A 23,189-nucleotide genomic window follows, 5' to 3' on the forward strand; every position below is an offset into this window, starting at 1 on the left:
GGGGGGGGGATCAAAATTCTCCTGAGTCAGTTCTGTGCATTTGCAATAATTGCAGTTCGAAAAAAACGTAAAGGTCAGCGTCCATTGTGGGCAATTAGCCCAAATGAACAAACTACATGTCCCACTTTACAAATCAGTTCGTCAGAGGGTGCTGTGCAGGATATGCGAATGTCTGAGTTCAGTCAGGACCACAAAATCCAACCCAATATAGAGCCGCATTTTCTGAGTTAGTTCTAAAATAAAATGCCAAGTTGTCAGTAATGACCCAACAATTGCAAAACATTGACCCATCAACCAATTCTATAAATGAGTGTGTGTAACAAACACCTCATTAAACTACATGCAATCAAAATATTTTATTTTATTGAAAGTTGAATCAAAATCATCATCTAAAATGCAGGTTTTGCTGAAAAGATTGGTGGTTAGTAACAGCTAAAGAACTGTGAACATGCAATATGTTTCATTCCAAGTGAAATTAGCTGAACACTAATGGAAAAGCTTCTTAGGCATGCAATGGGTGCAGGGCATGAGCATCCCATTACCAGCATAAAATAACAATATGCCATTTTATAAGGAGCTGTGAAAAGGATTAATGTACAATTCTTTACAAGAAATTAGTGACCTAATGAAGTGGCTAAGAATACTGTCATGGATTTTTTATTAGATCTAAATTATGTAGTACAGGAGTTAAGTGCCTAACACATAATGACATAATGAATAATGACTGGAGCTGGGCTGCTAATTTGTCCCAACTCAAGTCAAGGCTGGGGGTTAACTTGCCAGAAAATGTTATATTTTCATACTGTTTCAAGGCTGCTGGGACGAGCAGAAGGCAGCACTGACACCAAACCTTGGGGTGCACCAAACAGGTTTTGTACACTGTAACTCTGTGGATACTGACACGTAGTGAGTGCATTTCACTACAATCTAGAAAATTCCACCATTTAGTAACTCAAGGCTTCCTTGAGTGTTTGCAACTCTAGTGGATGTTACATCTTTGTTTTACATTATGAGCTCAATATTATATCAGGGTGCTCACAAAGAGGATAAATGTTCAGCAAACACTGGTCAGGTCTCAATTAGACTATTACTGTCCAACTCTGGGCATCACACTTTAGGAAGGACGTCAAGGCAGAGAGGCCGAGAAAGACAGAGTTATGAGAATTGCTTCATAGATGAGGGACTTCAGTTACATGGTTAACACACAGGAGTTGGGGTTGTTCGCCTTAGAGGAGGTTGAGAGTAGGTGTGATGAAATACAAAATCATCAGGGATCCCAAACAGAATAGATAGAATTAAGGGTCAAGGACACCGATGTGAAGTGCTTGGCAAAAGATACAAAGGCATCATAGAAAGTACATTTTTTTAAAAAACACATTAAGTGGTTACAATCTGGAATGCAATGGAAGTTGAGGAACTGAATTAAATTGCGCTTGTCAAAAGGGACAAATATTTCAAGGTTATGGGGAAAGAAGAGGGCTAATTAAATCGGTCTTATAAAGAGGTAGCACAAGCATGATGGGCCAATTGACCGCCTCCTGTGCTGTAACCAATCTATTCGCTGATTCAAACACAAGAGTTCACAACTCACTTAAATAATTTGTCCAGTTGCACAAATTTATGTATCCATCAAGAAGTTAAAGGCTCCAATGCAATCGAGATTCAGGTGATGTGCATCATCCACTTGGATTACATTTATGTTTTCCCATCGTCAAGCCCCAAAGCAAGAATGAACAGGCAAGTTAAGGAGTTAATTGTAACTGTGCCAGTTGGGAGACAGAGTGAGAGCAGAATAGTCATCCATTTTATACCACTTCTGATTTCCCTTTCTCTTGAAGTCAACTGAAAGGAGAATCAAGCTGGTGTTGAAAGGGCAGCCAGCTACTGCCACCCTTTTCTAGCCGGACAGGCATGTTTGAGATAGGCCCTAATACTGCCACTTCTGTGCAGCATTGAGCAAGTGCTGCACTGTCAGAGGAGCCTTTGTTTGGATGAGACTTTAGAAGGAGGCCCCATCTGCCTGATCAAGTATAAATTTCCATTATTGGTGGGAGAGCAAGGACTTTTCCAGCTCCGTGGACAGTTTCAAAACAAACCTCATCATTCACTAGCTGTTTGTGGGATCTTGCTGTGCATAAAAGCAGGTGCAGCTTTTGCCCAACAGTGTACAATAAAGTATACTCCATTGCGTGTAGAGCACTTAGAGAATTGCTGAAAGATACTGTTTTATTTTCATTTTAACCAAACCTCTAACTCATAAGAATTTAAATCAAAGTAAAATTAAATGAAAGGACTTTCATTTTTTTTCCTGTATTTGTGACCAATCCCATCCCTTACTTATCTGCATGAGCTTGTCTTTACGCGCTTGTCAAATGTAAATTTCAAGAGTATCTCACATGCAGGAAATAGCATATGAAGGTAGAACTTAGATTTAGAATTAGATTCTCAATTTAATTCGAGTGTTCTCCCCTGAATGCGTGGTTACTGTTTTGTAAAATAAACACTCAGCAATACCAGTCAGTATATGGTTGTTGCTCATAACAAAATATTGGAGCGGTGCGCCATGGTGCATGAAAGGCGAAAAATCAGTTTGTTTTGAAGTCAATCATTGACGAAATAATGCTGTAAGGGGCCATCGACAATGTGGACTGTCCTCTGTAGTTATAACGCAGAGCTGAAAATGTAAAATATGTCCTTTGACTGGTCTGCAAACGTTTGCCCTGCTGACCTTGTTTTTAATACTTTGTCCGTGAAATATAGTTACCTGGAGACAGTAGCATATTTTACAAGTTTAATCACGTTTGTCCAACCTATGCATTTTGTTCAGTGTTTTCTGTTTATAGGCTGAGTTGCTGAATGGATGATTGAATGGACTGTGGTGCACTGCTTTGCAACGAATAGGAGTGCTGATCCGAATATAATCGCTATTCGCACAGCTTCTTCAGGAAACCAAAAAATGTATACATCAGGATTCAACTGTACAGACATTACTGAAGTTTCATTGCTGATTTCTTGAATGGCTGCTCCCACCCTGTTAAATCAACCTCTTAATATTCCTGCATTCACACATACAATCAAAATGAACAAAAATCATACTTGTTTGGCCTGACGATCTTACATTGGACTGATGCTGAACGATAGTTTGAGAGAATTCCGAATTGCAAAATGAGATGACATCTTATTTCTGGGCTGCAGGGTCACACGGGGTTAGCACTACTACCTCACAGCGCCAGGAACCCAGGTTCAATTCTGGTCCTGGGTGACTGTGCAGACTCCACACAGACAGACATTCTCCCTGTGTCTACATGGATTTGTTCTGGATGCTCCAGTCATCCCCCACACTCCAAATATGTGGGTTAGGTTGACTGGCCATGCTAGATTGCCCTTTAAGTCCCAGGATGTGGTTAGGGATATTAATTGGGTAAATACATGGGTTGTGGGGATAGGGCCTGGGTAAAATGCTCTGTTGGAGTAGGTGCAAACTAGTAGGAGTTCTATGATTCTTCTGGAAAATCTAATCTGTAAACTTTATCTTCAGGCGATGAGGCAGCAGAGGAGGAGAAAAGTAGAGCGTGTGCTGGACAGTTTCACAGGCACCAAACACCTTTCAATAATTCAAATGTTCATTGTCCACAGTTGATCAGTTAATATCAAACTGTTCAGCCATAGGGTCATTCATCAAAGAGCCTGCTTGCATTCTCACAGTTAAAATGTACTTATCCAGAGTATTGGATATTCCTGGCAAGGACAGAATTTCTTGTCCATCCACAATTTCCCTTTGAGATTGTGTTGAACTGCTTTCTAGAACTGTTGCAGTTCAAATTAGTGAGTACACCCACTGTGCAGTTAGGTGATGTTCTGGGATTTTAACGCAGAAACAATATAATAGCATATTTCCATGAAGATGGAGAGGGGGTTGGAGCAGTGAATTCCTAAAGCACCTATTACTGATTGTTTAGGGACCTGATTGGGAAATTGCTGTGAAAGAAGCCTTGGCAAGTTGCTATGGTGCTGCATACTGTAGGCACTCTGTACTGGTGGCGGGAGGAGTGAACGTGTGTTAGATGGTGTGTTAATCAAACAGACTTTGTGCTAGAAGGTGTCAAGCTTAAGTATAGACAGACAAGTGCAGAATATAGCAACAGCTCCTCACTTGGTGTCTTATGAATGGTTAAAAAGCTTTTGAGAAATATGTATGACTCACCACAGAATAGCAATGGCTCTTAGGGCCACAGTATCTATGTGGATGGTCCAGATAATTTTCTGAATACACTTTCAGTAGGGGCCCCTGTAGCAATAGAATAATGTCCTTCCCCCCGGCATCCAAAGATGCTGAAACCTGCTTCTGAAATCAGCTAACTCAGTAGAAAGAAAGAATCTAATCGGGTCGGGGGTCTGGTTCCTGCGCCTTTAGTTACTCGCCATCTTAAAAAGCTCTGAAGAGGAAGAACAGTGAGGTTGCAATCCCTCAGACATCAGCACTGGGTTCAAATGAACAATGTCTCACGGTGGCAGCGTGGGGGAAGAAGATTGGAGAAAGAGTTGCTGAGGGAAGCATTCACTTCTGCAAACGTATATATTTTTTGGATTTGTTGGACCTACGGTGTTTTTCCAGGAATTTTTGTTTCCAGTGACCTCCGGCTTTCCACTTCATCTTTCACATTTTCAACTACACATTCTTTTATAAAAAGCTTTTATTTCTGTAATGTACCCATACCATTTACTGAGATGTTATAATATCCTATCATTCCACTCAGACTTGCTCTTCTACTTACCTGTTTATTGCTTCTCACGCCCCCACAAGCATGATCCCCACCTGATCACAATATGCTTTCTCAATTGCTTGCTCAACTTTGACACAAAAAACATGGATTGTCTGTTCTCTCCACCCCCCTCCCTACTGACTGGCATGCTGTGAGATTCTGCTAGCTTTCTCAATCCAACTTGAACGTAAAATAATTTGGAAACAATATGCCTGGGAACTGCTTTTCTTGACAAAATCGAAGCGTCATTTCTCGCCTTGGCTTTTCATATGCCAAATGCTCAAGATGACACTCCTACTTTGTCAAGAAATGTTGCCACCAGGCATTTGAATACGTGAAAAAAAAGTGTTTTGTTTGATCAGCAAACGATGTTGCTGCCGGGGTAGATCAGCAAATGAACTCTTTTTTTTGGAATTGCTTTGCAGCATACTTTGTGCCACCTCAGACTGCCCACATCATCTCAAAGCAATTAAATCAAATGAGCACCATCAATAGAATACAGCTTCTACAAACCTAAGGCGTGCCCAGTCAGTGGTTTCCTACAGACCAGCTGCAGGAGAGCTGCTTGAACATCAGTTATGGATGCTGCCTTCTAATGTCATGTCACCAGTTTAATGAGACCTCGGGGACTTCCTAATACTTTTTGGCATAAATTGTTTTTTTTAATCTTTATGAAGTACTGCAATAATAAGCTGAGTAGAATGTAGATAGCTGTCAGGAGGTTAGACTTCACCAGAAAACAGCACTGGGTGCAAATCGTGCTTTGTTAATCAACATATCCCACCTTGTTTTCTTTGCTACTGATATTTAAAATATAATTCAAGGGCCACAATTTTGCTTTCCTATTTAAAAAAACATACATTTCTTTCGGCGAGGAACACTGATCTGATACTTACACTGAGCTGATGCTTGCACTGAGCTGAAAAATCCTTGTCACAGAATTTCAATTGTTTTAATACGAACGTATTTAATAAACGGCAATATTTCTAAAGTTCTGTATTAATTTCTACTGACATTGCACGAGAGAATGTTTTAAATCCATGAAATTGAATTAAAAGCTGCATGAAATGAATTCAGGTTAATATTTAAGTTCAGGACTTGGTTGCAATAAATTGATTTTGGACCAAATTACAATAATGTTTATTGAAAATCCAGATAGAACTTTTATAGGATAAGAATGGCTGCGAGGTTAAATTAAACAATTTAACAATCCTTTGCCAATCTCTGTCATAGTCAGTGGCCAACTCCACTGTAAAAGATCTGACCAAGCCTGCCACCTGCTGATACACTACATTAAATACAATCAAATTATATCAGTTCTTTGGATTCACCTGCTTGGAGGTTTGACCGCTATTGGGCAGTGTTCACAAAACATCAGCAAAAATTCAGTAAGGAGTAATTCAGAAAACCAACAACAAACCACAGTTTTATTATAGCTGTCTCTGGTTGATTCCTATTATTACTCAAATGTTTGTTCACCTCAATCATTTTTTTAATATTTATCAATTAAATGTGTTTTAAATTGAACAAGATTGTGTTACCGCTTTTAAAAAATTTTCCAGAGGTGGAATAATCCACAGACATCCTTAGGAATCTTGGACTTCCCTAACAGCATTGTGGGTCAACCCACAGCACATGGACTGCAGCATTTCAAGAAGACAGCTCGCCATCACCTTCTCGAGGGCAACTAGGGATGGGCAATAAATCTGGGTAACCAGTGATGCCCATGTCCCACGTTTGAATAAAAAATATGGATCACAGAAGGGAGCATGCAGCATTTTGAAAGCTTGTGTACAAGTAGAAACTTCCTGCTTACACTTGTAAATGAAGATGTTGGCAGAGTGCCCCCATCTAGGTAGCAAGTGAATAATTAACTTTCATCCCAAACTTTAGCTAGTGAACAAGTAAATTTAGTACCCACCTAGGGCTAGGAAAAATATTGATCATCAATCGACAAAGTATTGGTTGATAGGCCTCAGAAGCAAAGATTGAAAAAAGTTGGCTGACAACTTAAAGCAAAACTGAGCTATCATTGATGAAAAGGCAAAACATTAGATTGAAAGATGCGGCAATACTTAACGTGAACTCATCTTTCTGACAATTATTTCTTTGAAGCATATAAAAATGCAGTTTTCAATGAAAATGGATTTAGAAATTTACAAGACAGAATGCTGACGCCTTGGAACATTTTACAAATGCAATCCCCCATCCCCAAGCAAAGTTTGAACAGACAACTTGGTGCAAATTTTGGTCTTCTGATAATCTCAGTAATTTCTTTCAAATAAACTCATTACAATTCCAACTCCATTTCTATTTTTGAAACCCTTGGCTCTGCCAAAAATGCTCCAATTAAAGCATTTAATATATTCAAACCAGAAAAAATAATTCCCCTTTCAAATTAGTTACAGCCTTGAAAAACTTTCACTAGAGGCAACAAGCTGGCACGCCCATGTCGATGAGGGAAGTAAAAGTAACACATCTTTAAAGGTCTCATTTTAACAATGATGTTTAACAACTATTGAACCAGAAAATGGCTGTCATTAGAACAGAAAACGTTGAAACATCTCAGCCAGTCTGACAGCATCTGTGGAAGCCATGATGTTGAGTTGCCAACAGGTTAAAACCTGTTGGACTTTAACTTGGTGTTGAGAGACTTCTTACTGTGCTAACCCCAGTCCAATGCCAGCATCTCCACATCATGGTTACCATCGACACTGCAAAACTGCCAGCTCCAAGTGGAGAGGATCTCCAAGACGATCGTGCACATCAACTGTGAACACAATTCCCACTCACCTGATGAAGGGGCAATGCTCCAAAAAGCTTGTGGCTTGTGCCACCAAATAAACCTGTTGGACTTTAAGCTGGTGTTATAAGACTTCTTACTGATTATCTATGGAAACAGAAGAGGCAATGTCGAGTCCTGACAACCCCTTGTCAGGAGTCAGCAAACAACATGTAGACACAATGCCCTTGTTTCAGCGACACAAAACAGCCATTTGCTGGTTCATTCCTCAAGACAATGCCTTGGCCAGTGTCAATTTTTTTGTTTTTTTAAATCTCGGCAGTTAACTGTCATTCAACATCAAATGGTGCATTCTATATGGCAATCTCTCTACCAATCAGCACTCTTCCCATACTGTACAAAGTTGTTCCCTGACATTAGTCTTGTGATTATCCTATTGAGTGCAAGACAAAGAGAGACATTGTCAAAGCTTTTCAGCAATACTCAAATTCAGTGCCAAACAGCTATTTGTATGATCTTACTTCAGACCCATAAATTGAGAGAGAATCATAATGGGCATTGTTTTAGGCTGTATTCATTGAGTAAACATGAATCAGCCAGCTGATTTTTGATTCCATGCCATCAGTTTCATTGGAGTGTAGGTTTGAGTAATTCTGCGGACAAAGATGACAGCTGTCAGTTATTTTCATGAAAAAAAGATGTTACAAAGTAAAATTATGAAATGAGACATCCACAAAATGAAGGTAATGATAATCGGCATGCTCAACAAACATTGAGAAAGCATTCTCTACCTCAAATGCTTCAATATCAAAAAACACCAGAGCTGAACATATCCTATGATGAATAGGAATAGCTTGGTGAATTTGAAATATTGTCAACAACTCTGGAGAAGCTGCCCTCAATGAAGGGAGATGAGTCTTTCCGATTGTCAGTTGAATCAAGAAATACAAACACTGCAGTCTTAGAATCAACTATTTCACGTTGTTAGAAGCTTCCAATGCTCAGTTTCGAACATTAACTATTTTGCCTATTCTGCCCTCTGCTGGTTCCTCAAGCTCAAAGCAACCCCCGAAACAAAAATGTTAAATTTTAAAGTTTTCAAATTTCAAATTTGTTTATCAATGTCACAAGTAGGCTAACATTAACACTGCAAAGTGTTAATATTGCAAAAATCCCATAGTTGCCACACTCTAGCACCTGTTCAGGCACACTGGAGGGAGAATTTAGCATGGTCAATGCACCTAACTAGCACATCTTTTCGGACATTGGGAGGAAACCCACGCAGGCACAGAATGGGCAGACTCCACACAGGCGACCCAAGCCAGGAATCAAACCCAGGTCCCTGACGCTGTGAGGCAGCAGTGCTAGCCACTGGGCCACAAACAATTTAAAAAGTTACTGCATTTTTGTCAGAACATTGTAATATTCAACCCCAATACAGAAGTTATGCTTTTAGAGTTTTACTCAAATAAATGGAAAATGTGCTTTGAATTTGTACGAAAACATTTTGCTCTCCCTCCAAATTTTGGAATGGCAAATGCCAGTGTTTCTAGAATTAAAATAAGACACTGTGAGAATGCTGAAGAAGCACATGCAGATTGTCAGATTCTTCATTCACCTTTTTATACTTGTTTTGCTTTAAGTAAGCTTATAACTGTTGGAAAAACCAGTAGAAAATTTGCAAGGTTTCACCCTGATGAACATAGAAAGCTATAAATAGAATCATCAACTCCTGCAAGAATTTCTTGGGAGGCTGGTGCAGAAAGTCTAACCCAACGTACATTGAAATAGTTTGAGGTTCCACTCCAATCCGTAATGCAGAGTGCAGGACTCAGAAGAGGGGGGCCTTAGAGGGCTAAGTGAGAGTCAAGAATACAAGAGAATAAGAGTTGGGAAATTGGGGATGGGTGCAAGAGGGAAGAGAACTAGGATTTAATAGAAATTGATTTATTATTGTCACATGTATTAGTATACAGTGAAAAGTATTGTGTAGTTCTGCAAGAAACAAATCATATTGTTCAGAGAAGGAAAGGAGTGCATAGTGTTACAATCAGATAGGGTGCAGAGAAAGATCAATGTAGTGCGAGGTAGGCCCATTCAAAAGTCTGACGGCAGGAGAGGTTGATACATGACCTCAGACTTCTGTATTTTTTCCGACGGAAGAAAGTGGAAGACAGTATGTCCGGGGTGCTTGTGGTCCTTAATTACGCTGACTGCTTTTCTGAGGCAGGATTGTTTGTATGGCACTGAACATTTCCTGCAAGAGATTGGTGCAGCAACACCACAACGGAAGCAGCCAAAAAAAGGCCAAATGAAATGTTGTGACTTACTGTGGATAAAGTGAAAAAAATTGATTCCCTTGTCATGTGAATGAGGAATAGAAAGTATGAGAGAATTTTCACTGTGCTGAAAGAAACGAGAACCCTAAATTGATATATTGAGTTCCAACCACACTGTTCACGTCAGGCAGGAAGAGAAAGGGACAGCACATGACTAGCTGCAACAAGCTACAGAACTGCTCCTGCAGTTCCTCTCCTAGCCACAAACTACCCTAAATTTATCTTAGGAGTCCTGAGACTCATCCAAACTTAGGACTCGGACCTCATTTGAGCAAAACAAGTGACGCATAGGTATTTTGTCACACCTCCAGACCGATTGCCCAACATCGAGGAATCAAATTTGAGCCTGTTGCTTTGCTGGACATTAAGGGGAAGCAAATAGGGGCATTGTCCCCAACCACTTAAATCACCTACAGTGATCCTTTAAGTATACGCAACATGTTTTGCATTACAAAAAGAGCCCTGAAACAGGAACAGGACCCTCTTGCTACCTAGTAAATCAATTCAATGCCAACTTCAGGCAGCCTACTAGGGACATGAAAATGCAACAAGGAGCATGGGACAGATTAGATTCAGGACCTCTCACCCAGAAATTGGTAGATGCCCCAAAAATGATTGAAACATTATTTTCTGCCAAGAATGCTCAAAAACCTTTTGTTGAAGTGGCTCACATTAACTAGGATGCAAGATCAGGCCCACGTAAATTGAGTTCAACATCCTCATTGTAGAAGTATTTTAGTTAATCAAAAGAACAATACCAAATGTCTAAATTTCCATCCATCTCAGTTGCTACACGAGGTACAATCTGGCACATAAAATACATATAGCAGTTTCAAATTCAAAGTAATACAAATCCAAAGGGTTTAAAGTGCCTTCTGAAAAACTGCAGCTCACGTTGGTTTCCTGCAGCTTGCCTTTCTTTCCTCCTCAGGTCCAGTATTTCTGGATTGTGAAACACCTCCTTTTGAATTGCAGTGCTACAAAAATGAATAGAGCAAGAATAGAAGGATAATCCCACACACCAATGCTTTTGAGTGTTGTGAACAACTTGCATTACATGCATCCTGATGTTAAGAGGTCTAATGGTACATAAGGACTTGTTCAAATAATCACACTAATATACGCATATATAATGCCACCACCAATAGAAGTAAAACCCCAAATCCAGAGAACTGTCTACTTTTGAAAATAATCACTGGTCCAATAAAAATATTTGATTCTGACAAACAGATATTAAATATAATTGCTTTTAAATGCCAATTTTAAATGGTGATTTTAAAAAAAGTAAAACTAAGTGCCCTCTGGCATAAGAAGGCTGCCAGAGAATGAGAATCCAATTTGGGCTTCAATTCATGAACATTAAGAACCAATGCTGCTATCATTTATGAGGTGACCTGAAAATTTAACAGGATTATTGTCTTGTAATTTCAATTCACCAATAACTATAGTTGCTATTCTCATGGGAACATAGGAATTAGGAGCAAGAGTAAGCAAGTTCACCCCTTTGAGCTGTTCTGCCATTCAATCAGATCATGGCTGATCAACCATCTTATATGTTAACCACACGCAACATGGCTTTAAAGAAAAAAATCTGATTTTAGATTTGGAACAGACTGCCTAAGTCGGAGGGGATGGGGGAAAATGAGGGGGGGAAAAAAAGGGGAAGAAAACATTGCAACACCAGTGATGAAAAACAGGTTTATTCCAGCACACATCCTGACATCAGAATGTGTATTTTCTTTTTGTAGACAATACAAGGATTCAGTAGGCTGTGTATATATAGTCTCATTACACAATAATGAATCTCGAAAAAAATAACAGCCATTACAGCAACTTTGCAACAACAATCAGCTTGGTGAAAGGGCTAAATGAGTGCATTTCAAAGAAGCTGATAGCGCCAAGCAGGCTCCGTTTTGGTGTTGGAAGCCAATACAGAAGCAGTTCTTGTAAAAAGTCTTCCCATCTCTGGGCCACCATGTATTGCCTACCACTGTACAACAGGGAAGGCATGCATAAAGCACCAAAGCCTCTGCCAACACCAGAAATTAGACATTAGGTGTGTCACAGCAACTCTGGTTAGCCACACCCTTCAATCATTTCTCCCTCCTCTACAGGAAAACACCTCACACATCACATCTAGCCAACAATGCATCAACAAGTTGCAAGGCATGTCAAGATCAGCTCACAGAGCAATATTCCAGGCTAAGGCTAAGGCTCAGCCAAGAATGCTTTAAGATGGATAGGATTATAACCTCATTTAAAAGATGTATATATTGACTGGTAGTTGCAGGTCATAATGAAATTTTCCCCTCACCTGTTTTAGAACTTGGTAATTTTTATCAAAATGAAACTTTTGTTGAGTATGGAAACAGTATCTCATACGCTAGAGTTTGATTACCAAAAGCTTGCAATAATCTAAATTCTTCATTTTAAAAAAGGAATTATTAGCAACAATCTGTTTCTTTGTGCTTCATCTACTGATAATTGTAGAATATTTTAAATATAATCTGCTGATAAGCAGTCACCCAAATTGGGGCAATACAAGCTTTAGTCATACACCTCCCAAAGTTCTGTGGACTTCCAATTCAATATTTATTTTATTGAACTAGTGTTAGCAGAACTGATCATGTGAATATAATTTTGTTTCAGATTTACCAAATCAAATCTCAAGTGTTTGTACATCATCCTCTCAACATTGCTGTCTCTTTCCACTGACCACTAGGAAGGTTGAACAAAACAAATTACTGGGATTTGCTGGCCCAGCTAATGAAATAAACTTTGATATCATTAGATGTTCTTCATTTGTAGAATAATTTTCAGCAGATTCAGGATTCCATGAAAAGAACAAAACATCTGAAGCCAGTTACAGATTTATTGATAACCCAAGTTTAAAACAGGTCTGTGAAAGAAAGAAGCTATAAATATAAAGGCATCAAGTTATCAGATCAGGAATATGGAGGGTTTAAGTGAATACTGAAGCAAGTCAACAACATACACTCAAAATCACCTGCAGAGCGTGCTGGTATCAGTTCTAATCACACTGAATGCATACAAGTAAAATATACAGTGGCATTTAAAGATGTACTGATAAGGGAGAGTGAAACACAGTACTAGTAGTAATAAAAGGGAATTCTTGTGCATTAGGATATGCAATATTGTTGTATAAGGCTCTGCCAAATAGTATAATCATTTAAACACATGCTGGTATTACTACTATCCTCAATGAAATATCGCCCTCTTTCACCTGTATTACTTGATTGATCAGTTGACTTTTTTCATGCGATTGTGCAGTTGCCTTTTATGAAAAGCAAATACTCAATTCACTTTGTATCATTAGTTGATGATGGAAGCCAAGTGGTAATCCATGGTCATTATTGGTAGTATTTTGAATAAACTATTATTCAGCAGAGATCAATGGCTTCGCGTTCAATTCACTTCATTACTGGCATGTACTTGAATGTTCTGTACGAGTTGTAAACAGAACTAGATTAAAGTTAAATAAGCTTTTGACAACAGCTTCCTGCAGGAATCTGCAATGACTGCAGGATGCTGAAAATTACCACACCAAACCACACAACTGGTTCAGGGCCTCCATTTCCCTTCATTCCATCCTCCAGTCATTTTAATCCAAACTTTTTATTATTTCATTTATGCATTTTTGGCATTAAGCTTTTGCAGTGAAGCAATATTTCAAATGTTCTGGCTCCACTGAAATTGAAAGGGGACCAAACTGCAATCTGCAACGTACTGTAGGAATGATATTAGTACCAACACTAGCACACACATTCTGGATCATTCTAAGCAGTAAGTAATGCTACATGAACTGTCAAGACAAAGTTATTTATGCAGACAGTATCCCCATTTGAGGCGCTGCATAAATCCTTCACAAAACAATAATTGGTCTTTTCACAGAAGAGCAGGTGACTGTAGTTATTTTAACATTGGCAGTAGCAGCATACACTACTACAATTATCTTAACTTTCACCTAGGGTCCACAAACCAAAACCTTAGATAGGAACGATTCAAAAAGAAAAGTCGTGATGTGGGGTGGGTGGGTGGGTGGGTGGGTCATGGGCAGACAACACTTGGAACAATAAATCAATTGTTGACATTTAGGCCATGGAAAAGTCGTTCTCTTATTCTATTTGTACAACAGTACAAATTAGATCAAAAGGCTGAACCAATGGAAATATTATTCTGGCATGATTGTGGGTGTGGTACTTTGCAAAGCCACCACTGTACTGACACAGCTAGACCTCCCAGTGTACAGATACAGCTTACAGAATCGCTTAGCGTTAATCCACAAAAGTTCAGTACACAATGTTCTTCTCATCAAGAGAAAGGGCACCACTCTAATCTTTAATGCAAGTCCTGTTGTGCTCTGCTTGCATTTTGTTTTGTCTACTGCTGTGTCATCAGACTTAAATCACAGGAAGGTTGGCACAGTCATCCTATGGCTGGCTACACAGCAGCTCTGGGTGTGCCATTGTGAGTCACTGTCTTCATGTTCTGCATATTCACTTGGTGGCTGCTTGGCCTGTGAGCACTCACTCCAACCTCAAATACCTCATGGATGGCCTTACGAAAACAATGGAAATTGTAGTCTATCAAACCTGTAACAGAAAGCAGGTACACTGAGAAACATGTCTCCAGTTTCCACTTTTATCCATTTTTCAATCATGGCTACACGACCTCCTGACAGAGGTAGAATAATTTTGCTAAAACATATAGGCAGCATAAAAAGGGGTAGCAATCCCAATTTTAAAAGTGCTGTAAATTAAGCTCAGCTTCACACATTTAAGAGTTATAAACGTTGAATTATGTTCTTCAAACTAACAGAGCCACTAAGAAACTCTTAAATGTGGAGAACACATCAATATTCTTAACTATATTGCAATTCTGAAATAGTACAACTACATACTCCAAATCCCCTAAAATGTACACAAAGTTATTTAGAATGGCATATACGGCCTGCATTCAAGCCAGGAAATCCTTACATCCAGTCTATGGCAAGCAGCTGACATTAAGTATCCTGATACTGTTAGTGTAATCGTTTCTCCCAATAATTCATATGGTATGGACATGTTTGCATTTCTGGCATAGGTAAAGAATGGGTTGGTCCTTCAGTACGCTTCCTAAGGAGCATTATAATACAATACAGCAGTTTTGTTGATGTGGTGAATGTTTCATTTCACATTTTTAAAAAAGGTAATTACTGGATAACATACTAAAGATAAACTCCATTAACAGTCAAGTTATTGGACAGCATTAAACTCAAAATGTTCTATCAGCAACATCACAGTGGAAGTGGAAAAACTTTGAAAATGATAATGAAAGATACATGTATACCTAGAATCAGCAGCCACGAATCAACAAGTGTAACCCTCAAATAGACTGATAAACAAAGCAGAAAAGGAAAGGTGATCTCTATAAATAATGCAGAGAGAAAATTTAGCATATTTACTTAGTAGCAACAGTAATAATAAGCACAAGAGCCAGAAAGGAGATGAGCAGTAGCGGTTGAAAGGGTGGGGATTTTCACTAAATAATGTAATTCTTGCAGCAGTACACGTGACAATAATAAATCAAATCAAATTTGATCCGTGTACCCAAATCCTAGTTTACATTACCTTTTCTCTCAAAGCTTTCCTCTCTTAAAATGCACACAAGAGCAAGAAACCTAGTCACTTCCTTCAGATACAGGACTGTTGTATTGTTGAGTTTGATAATTGCCATAGACTCTTTGTCATATGCACTCCCAGTGCCATCTTCTTTAAGTCTGCAAAGATAATTTATCATATTCATTACTTTCATAGGTCAATTATTCCTGCTTCGCTTGAACGTAATTTAGCATCAATGACCGTTATAAAAAGAGGAAGGACAGATCCACCAAAATAAACTCAAGTTAAATTATACTGCAGTGTGTAACTTCAGTCACTAGGCAGCAGAATATGCAGTCTGCTAGAAAAGTTCTGTATGAAATATTGCATCATCTTTTTCAAACTGGGATATAGTAGATGCTTCACCATGAATTAGAAAACTGCCATCATAACATTTACCATAGCCTGCAAAAGTGCTGAACAAATGCTTTGACAGTTTTTATTTCATTTAACAACAAAAGCAGAGGAAAGAAGATGAGGTGAAGAAATAGGAGGCAGGGTTGAACTGACAATCAAGTAAAGAAGGCTGTTTATTTTTAAAAAATAAAGAAATTGTAATTATGCTAAACCCAAAAAAATTTAGGTCCCAGCTGGAGTATTATGCCCAATTCTGAGCATCACACCTCAGGAAGGATGTGAAGGCTTGAGAGAATGCAGAGGAGATTTATTAGAATGGCACCAGGGACACAGAATCTCTGTTAGATACATATAGCAACTAGACAAACTAGGGCTGTTCCCTTTAGAGCAGGGACTGTTAAGCAGAAGTGTTTGAAATCTAGAAAGCTTTTGATACAAGGGGAAAACAGTCTCCAGTTGCAAAAGCATCAGTAATTAGAGGAATAAGATTTAAGAAAACCAATAAAAGAAACAGAAGCAACGTGATGGAAAAACGTTTATGAAATAAATTGCTGTGATCTAGAGCACGCTACCTGTAAAATGGACAAGCAAATGCAATACACTTCAAAGGGAATTTGGAGAAGTACTTGAAAATAAACTGCTTTCTGTGCTATGGAGAAGGGCAGAGGAATTGGACTAATTTGACAGGTCTTTCAAAGACCAGCACAAGCACTATGGGGCAGAATGGCCCCCTTGCGTGTGTGGCTCTTGGATATTGACCTCCACTCCAGTGGAAATCTGTTACCCAGCGATGAGCTGCAACTCTCAGTTTTGAACAGTGGAAAACTGAAGAGTTTATTGCTGAGTTTGAAATGCAGCTTTAAACAGTTATCAACACAGACATCACAGCAAAATTCTTTAATCACCTGAACCAATTAGAATGTGCAGCTTTGAGAGGAGCTTTCCGCACATTAGGGCAGGAAATGAGGGAGTGGCAGAATGGTCAGTAACTAGAGGATACATATTTAAGGTAATGAGCACAAGAGCCAGAAGGGAGATGAACAGAGATTTTTTTTAAACACAGTGAACTGTTACGCCTGAAAGGGTGGTGGAAGCAGATTCAATAACTTTCAGAAGGAAATTGGATAAATACTTCAAGGGGGGAAAATGTACAGGGCCATGAGGAAAGTACGAGGGAACTAGATTATTTGGATGAGTTTTCAGAAAACTGATACAGACATGTTAACAGAATGGCCTAATTCTGTGCTGTTCCATTCTACAATTAGAATTATAGGAAAACATCACATCACAACAAAGATTGCTAGGAGGACCAATTTACTCAATCTCAATGATGCTGCTTGTGCACACTACCAACCTGGAAAAGAAACTATTGGATTTCATTTTTATTCCTCAAGCTGTAAATATTTCTTGTGACATTGTAAACAGAAACTAATCAGATCATAGTAGAAGCTACAGAAGTGTACGAAGAACTATATATTTATTATTGTATCTTTCTTACCCATAAATGCAGGAGACATCAATCACCACATCAATCATATCACAGCACAGCTCATATGACTGCATGTCTACAGGAGAACTGTCCGTGGCAATATAGATTTTGCTGACTACATCAAAAAGAAAGGCTTTTTCAATCCCAGAATTCTGCAGATAAAAAATTAACAGTTTAAACACCTATTTTATCATGCTTTGAAAAAACTGTTGATTTAAGAGCAATTTTCATTCAAAACCTTGACCCTCTCCCTTTGGTCTGTTACAACAGACAGTGCAATAGCACACACCAGAAACTGCCTTAGTTATGACAGACAGATAGAAGCAATTGGGATATTTTATTTGTATTTTGGTTAAGTTTCCCCCGCAATCACTATTTGGATGCCATGATCTACTCCTCTGTAGTTCAACTCAATTGATTCAAAGTATCTAATAATTCAATTCCTACTACTAAATTCCCACTTTGCAGTATTACTGATGCTGCTCAATTCAAATTGTTGGAAAATTATTTATGGCGCAAAGGTGACAATTACCAGGAGATGGCAACAATTATAATTTTAAGTATATTCTAAATAACACTAAAGGGGGAAAAACTTCAGATATAGAAAACATGTTACAGGATTTTGAAAATGCGCACATTCTTAACATAACTTACGACACCCACTAAATTAAATTCAGATCTCCCACAAATTTTCAATTGATGCAATTTGTTGTGGTAGGGAAGGAAGGAGGGAGAAAAGAGGAGAAAGGAAAGCAACTATTTACATATATTTAAAAGGTGGTCAACTGCAGTTTGCATTTTCCAATAAATACTCTGCTGTTTGCTAGGCAAGTAAGAGCTAACATTCCAGATATTTCAATGTGATGGCCAGACTTTAGGTCCAAAACAATCCATCTTAAATCACCCAGCCAGGTCCCATTTTAGAAAACCACAATCAGGAAATGCGCAAGAAATTTAAACAGATTTAATTAGATCAGCTCAACCAATTATCTACTCAGACCACCATTTTGCTGCACAAAGATTAGCACTGCCAGCTCAGCATCAGGGACCTGGGCTCAATTCCAGTTTTGAGAGAGTTGCACTTTCTCCCCATGTCTATGTGGATCTCTTCACGCAGTCCAAAGATATGGGGGTTAAATGGATTAACTATGGTAAATGTGTTGGGATACAGGATAGGGTGGGGGAAAGAGAGTTTATTCTGTCAGAGAGTCGGTGCAGACTCAATGGACCAAATGGTTGTCTTCTGCACTGTAGGGATTCTATGATTTTTAATCTATGTTTCAGTAGAAGGGATCAAATTGCACGATTTCCCTCTTACTGCACTTCTGCTGCTCAAGTTTCTGAATGAATGTCAGTCAACAATTTGAAAATGAACTGCAGCAGATTTCAAAATGGTCTTTGTGACTTCACTCCCAATTAATACTGCACACCTTGTTTGGATTGTTGTGAAGCAGGTTTGGTACTCCACTAACACAATGTTACAACTATCCAGATACAATTGATCAACTTCACTGTGAAAACTGATAGCTTTAGACTATTGACCTGAGATTGAAATGCCCCGACAAATTTAAATACATAAAAAAAGTATTATCTTTCATCATCTATTCTGTGTTGAGGCAGTTTCAATTTAGGTACTCACCGATATAAAGATGTTAAGTAGATTTTCCAGTGTTGGTAGCTGTGGGATAAGCTTCTGCACTACTTTACTAAATGCTTCAAATATTGAATGATCATAGATGCTGGTTAAGTAAAAGCTGGTGGAAGGGAAGGCAAGGCAACAATCAGTAATTGTACAAAGTCAAAAACTATCCAACATATCCACAAGTGCATCAGCAAAATGCAACTGAAGAAACAGTTTTTCATATAAATTAAGCCATAGTTTTAACCCAACATACTTTAGCTCATATTGTCCTTCATTAAAAAGCAGCCACAAAGATAATCTAGAAACTGAGTGCGCACAATTAATCTCTTTGTAGCATGCACATAATCAAATTCCTACAAAACTACAACTCAAGAACTGGGACTAGATTTGATTTTAGAGTTTGTACAAGAAATTGCTTCACAAAGAGGTATACTTATTTGGCACTCCATTGACAATTATTCACATTTTCCACCATCGACACACAGTGGCAGCAGTGTATAACATCTACAAGATTCACCAAGGTTCTTTAGACAGCACCTTTCAAACCAATGACCACTACCAACTTGAAGGCCACAGGCAACACTTACGGGAACACTATGACCTGGAAGTTCCCCTCCAAGCTACTCACCAGCCTGACTTAGAAAAGTATCACCGCTCCATCACTGACATGGGTCAAAATCCTGGAACTCCTTTCCTAACAGCACAAAGGGTATACCTACACAACATGGACTGCAGCGATTCAAGATGACAGCTCACCACCACCTTCTCAACACCGATTAGGGATTGTTGACCATCCAGCGACATCTACACCCGTTAAAAGAATTTTAAAAATAATTGTTAAGTAGAAGTCGGCCCATCCAGGAAAGAGTGGCTCTCCTTTTTGACATGCCTGTCAGGAGTTTTGCAATTGTAAACCAGAATGTGCAGTTCTGAAGCCAATGGTTTACAATACGAATTAACCACAAGGTTATAACTTAAAGTAAATGTACTGGGGATGCAGTGTATTCAAGTTCATAATTAGCAGGTTTCACTCTTCACATTGAGTTACTAATGTTGCTTCAGTCATGGAGAGAGATTGTAAAAATGACATATTTCAACAGGGGAGCTTTGAAAAGGATAAGGAGCACCAGTTACCCTAGACAAATGCTTTCGCAATCATGGGAAATTTCAAGAGACAGATCTCCATGCAACATTTTACCCAGAGAAAGATGGACATGATATCCTTACACTGCCACAATTAGTGGCACAAACAGGTTCACTGGTTAAAAGCAAAACTGGTCCCCAGGAACTGCCCAAATTTACCAATTTAGCATAGTGTCTTCTTTCACAGGTAAATAAAGTAATTAAAAGTAAACTAATGCTTTATACAAAATAAAAGGACAGAAATTGGATGAAAGAGCTACAAGAATAAACATTTAATGTGTGAAACAAAAATTTCTGACAGGGTCGTCTAGACTGGATGGAGGGGTGCTGGGTAGGTCAAGAACAAGAGGTCACAGTCTCAGGATATGAAGTAGGCCATCTAGCACTGAAATGAGGAGAAATTTCTTTACTTAGATGGAAGTAAACCTGTGGAATTCTCGAACACAGAAGGCTGTGGAGGCCAAGTCACTAAGTATATTTGAGGAAATAGAGTTCTAGACTCTAAAACTACAAAGTGTCATGAATCCGGTTGATATTAACTGTGAGGGTTTCCCAACTTGGAAGCACCATTTTGTGGTGTATAGTTTTATCTAGAGGAAAGGTGCAAGGGGCTACATACAATGATACCCAGTGAGAACTGTAATCAGCCCGGTTGTAGTATAACACTTAGCCGTAGCCTCTCAGCGCTAGGGACCCAGGTTCAATTCCAGTCTTGGATCTGTCAGGAGTTTGCAAGTTCTCCCCAAATCTGCCTGGGTTTGTTCAAGTGCTCTGGTTTTCTCCTACATTAAAAGATGTGCGGGTTACAGTAACTGGCCATGCTAAATTGCCCTTTAGTATCAGGAAGACTAGCAGGGTAAATACATGGGGTTGTGGGGATAGGGCCTGGATGGGATTGTTGTAGGTACCGGCTTGATCCTCCTGCACTGTAGGGATTCTATGATTTTATAGACTATTCATTACAATAAAGATGACACATACTCAGATAGGACTATAATAACCTAGGACAGTTACATATAATACACTGAACACACTTGCATATTTTAAGTAGGAATTACCCTTCTGATCCAAAGTACATTGACAAAATCTGAACTCTTTCAGGACTTCCCTTTTCCCAAACAATATCCAATTCAACAGATCTATAAGTAAAGGCCAGTTTATATTATCACACTGTATACAACTGAAGTTATTCTGGGGAATGTCTCTTCTTGATTCAGTGAAGATATGGGCTTAAACTGCTTCCATGAAAGGTACTCTGCAAGCTTGCTTCTGGTCTGCAAACCAGCACTGGCTTACAGGCTGCAAGCTGGACTCTGCACCTCAGGCTTCTAAATGGATACTGCCTTTTCTACAAAACGGTTGCCAATTGTATCATTGTTTTCCTTTGAAGATATTCTACATATCTGACTATTGTTGGTTCTAATATTGTAAAAAGTCTGACAACACCAGGTTTAAGTCCAACCGATTCATTTGATAGTAAACTCTCAAGCTTTCGGGGTTTGTCCCTTCATCAGGTGAATGGAGAGTTCTGGCCTCAGACAGAGCATATAAAGCACAGTTTAGAGATTACTGATTAGAATGCGAATCTTTACACCTAACCTGCTGTTCAAGTCCTAAAGTGGCTGAGAACGTGAGTGGAAGGAGCACTGATCACAGGTTAAAGAGATGTGTATTGTCTCCAGACAGTACAGTAAGTTCTACTATTCAGTTCTAATATTAACACATGTATGCCCACCCTGAATGTTCCCATTGTCTAACCCAAAGTACTTCCTATTAGCAGCATGTAGTATTTCCTTTCTTGGGCTGTCTACAACTTAACGTTGTTATTTGGATTCACATCTTGCGAAATGCCTTTGAAATGCTGGTGGCTTTAGACCTGCTGGCACATTCATAACACGACGGGTACGGGGAAAGTGCAAGAGTGTGGTGTTGAGTTAGATCATACAGAAAAGCAGAGCAGGTTCAAAGATCTGAATAGCCCACTCCTGCTCCAAGTTTCTGTTGAATTAAAACTATGGTGTTTATTTTGTAGTTTAAGGCTATTGCATCATAAACTTATTTTAATAGCAGTATTGAAGTATTGAGCATTTGCTGAGTTGTCACAAACTGGAAATGAACAAACAGTTATTCAGGAGAGATGATCTTTTCCTTCCGTGTGCTGGTAGCACAAAATAATAGATTGGAAACATAGAAAAGTCTGGTTAAAAGACCTGGGCTGCAATTATCCTAAAGCAGTCAGAGGCAATTCAACAAAAGCTACACCTGCATGAACAAGATAAAACTAAACCTAGTGCATGCAAGTTACTTTAAGATTGGTTGATGCTAAGTGATAAGAGGGAGTATTAGGAAACAGGGGTGTTCCGTTTACTAATGAAAACGATTCATTATTCTCGTCATGAGCAATAACTGACACCAAGATGCTAAATTAAAACAAAACTGTTCAGATTGACAGCATCTATTGAAAAATGCAATCTAGGTCAGCCAGCATTTAATCTTCAGCACAATTCAACTCTACTCTTTTTGTAACTACTTGCTGGGAGAGCAAGCTGCTAGCAACATAGCGAGAGCAAGAGGGCATCAGAATATCAGTGAATGATGGGCCCATCAGTTTACATGCTTAGCCAATGAAATTTAAGGATCAGGAAAGAGGGATGACTGAGGACAGCGATTTAGAGATAAATCAGATACAAAAAGAGCAAGAGGGGAAGATTGGATTAAGAGAAGGAAAAAAAGGCAAATGTTTAAAATTTGACCTTTTAAAATCTTATGTTCAACAGGTCTCAGAAGTGGAGTATCTTGTACGGTTGAAAATATTGATAACTCAAAAACTATGTTAAAAAGGATATAGCCCAAGCTGTGAGCCATGCTTGCTTCTATACAAGTCTGTCTAGTTCATAACCAATTCTGGTCTCAAGTCATGTGTTTCTTTACACCTGACTGTGGGCAGTACTGTTTCCCAGTCCTACATTAATCCAGGCGCCCTTATATTACACCTTCCCACAAGTCTGTACCCATTTTATTCCCTTTACAATCTTGCTATCCCTTCTCCCACC

At 38.9% G+C, this 23,189-nt stretch overlaps 1 protein-coding gene across 2 annotated transcripts in view; it reads right to left on the bottom strand.

Annotated features, from left to right (window-relative positions):
* Positions 1-12,701: 12,701 nt before the first annotated feature.
* The window catches only part of rragca (Ras-related GTP binding Ca), a 48,005-nt gene continuing 37,517 nt past the window's right edge, over positions 12,702-23,189 (bottom strand). The window contains exons 3-7 of one of the 2 annotated variants that reach the window (XM_080211357.1): positions 18,991-19,105; positions 17,361-17,503; positions 15,476-15,624; positions 15,195-15,272; positions 12,702-14,458 (exon numbers count right to left, since the gene is read on the bottom strand). In XM_080211357.1, the coding sequence (XP_080067483.1) occupies positions 14,307-14,458; positions 15,195-15,272; positions 15,476-15,624; positions 17,361-17,503; positions 18,991-19,105 (637 nt within the window). In that variant the 3' untranslated portion in view covers positions 12,702-14,306. The remainder of the gene's footprint in view (positions 14,459-15,194; positions 15,273-15,475; positions 15,625-17,360; positions 17,504-18,990; positions 19,106-23,189) is intronic. The other variant, XM_080211358.1, reaches the window with a different exon arrangement.

This window comes from Carcharhinus amblyrhynchos, chromosome 24 (assembly GCF_965287045.1).
Source record: "Carcharhinus amblyrhynchos chromosome 24, sCarAmb.v2.hapA, whole genome shotgun sequence".
In the NCBI taxonomy this organism is placed as follows: Eukaryota; Metazoa; Chordata; class Chondrichthyes; order Carcharhiniformes; family Carcharhinidae; genus Carcharhinus; species Carcharhinus amblyrhynchos.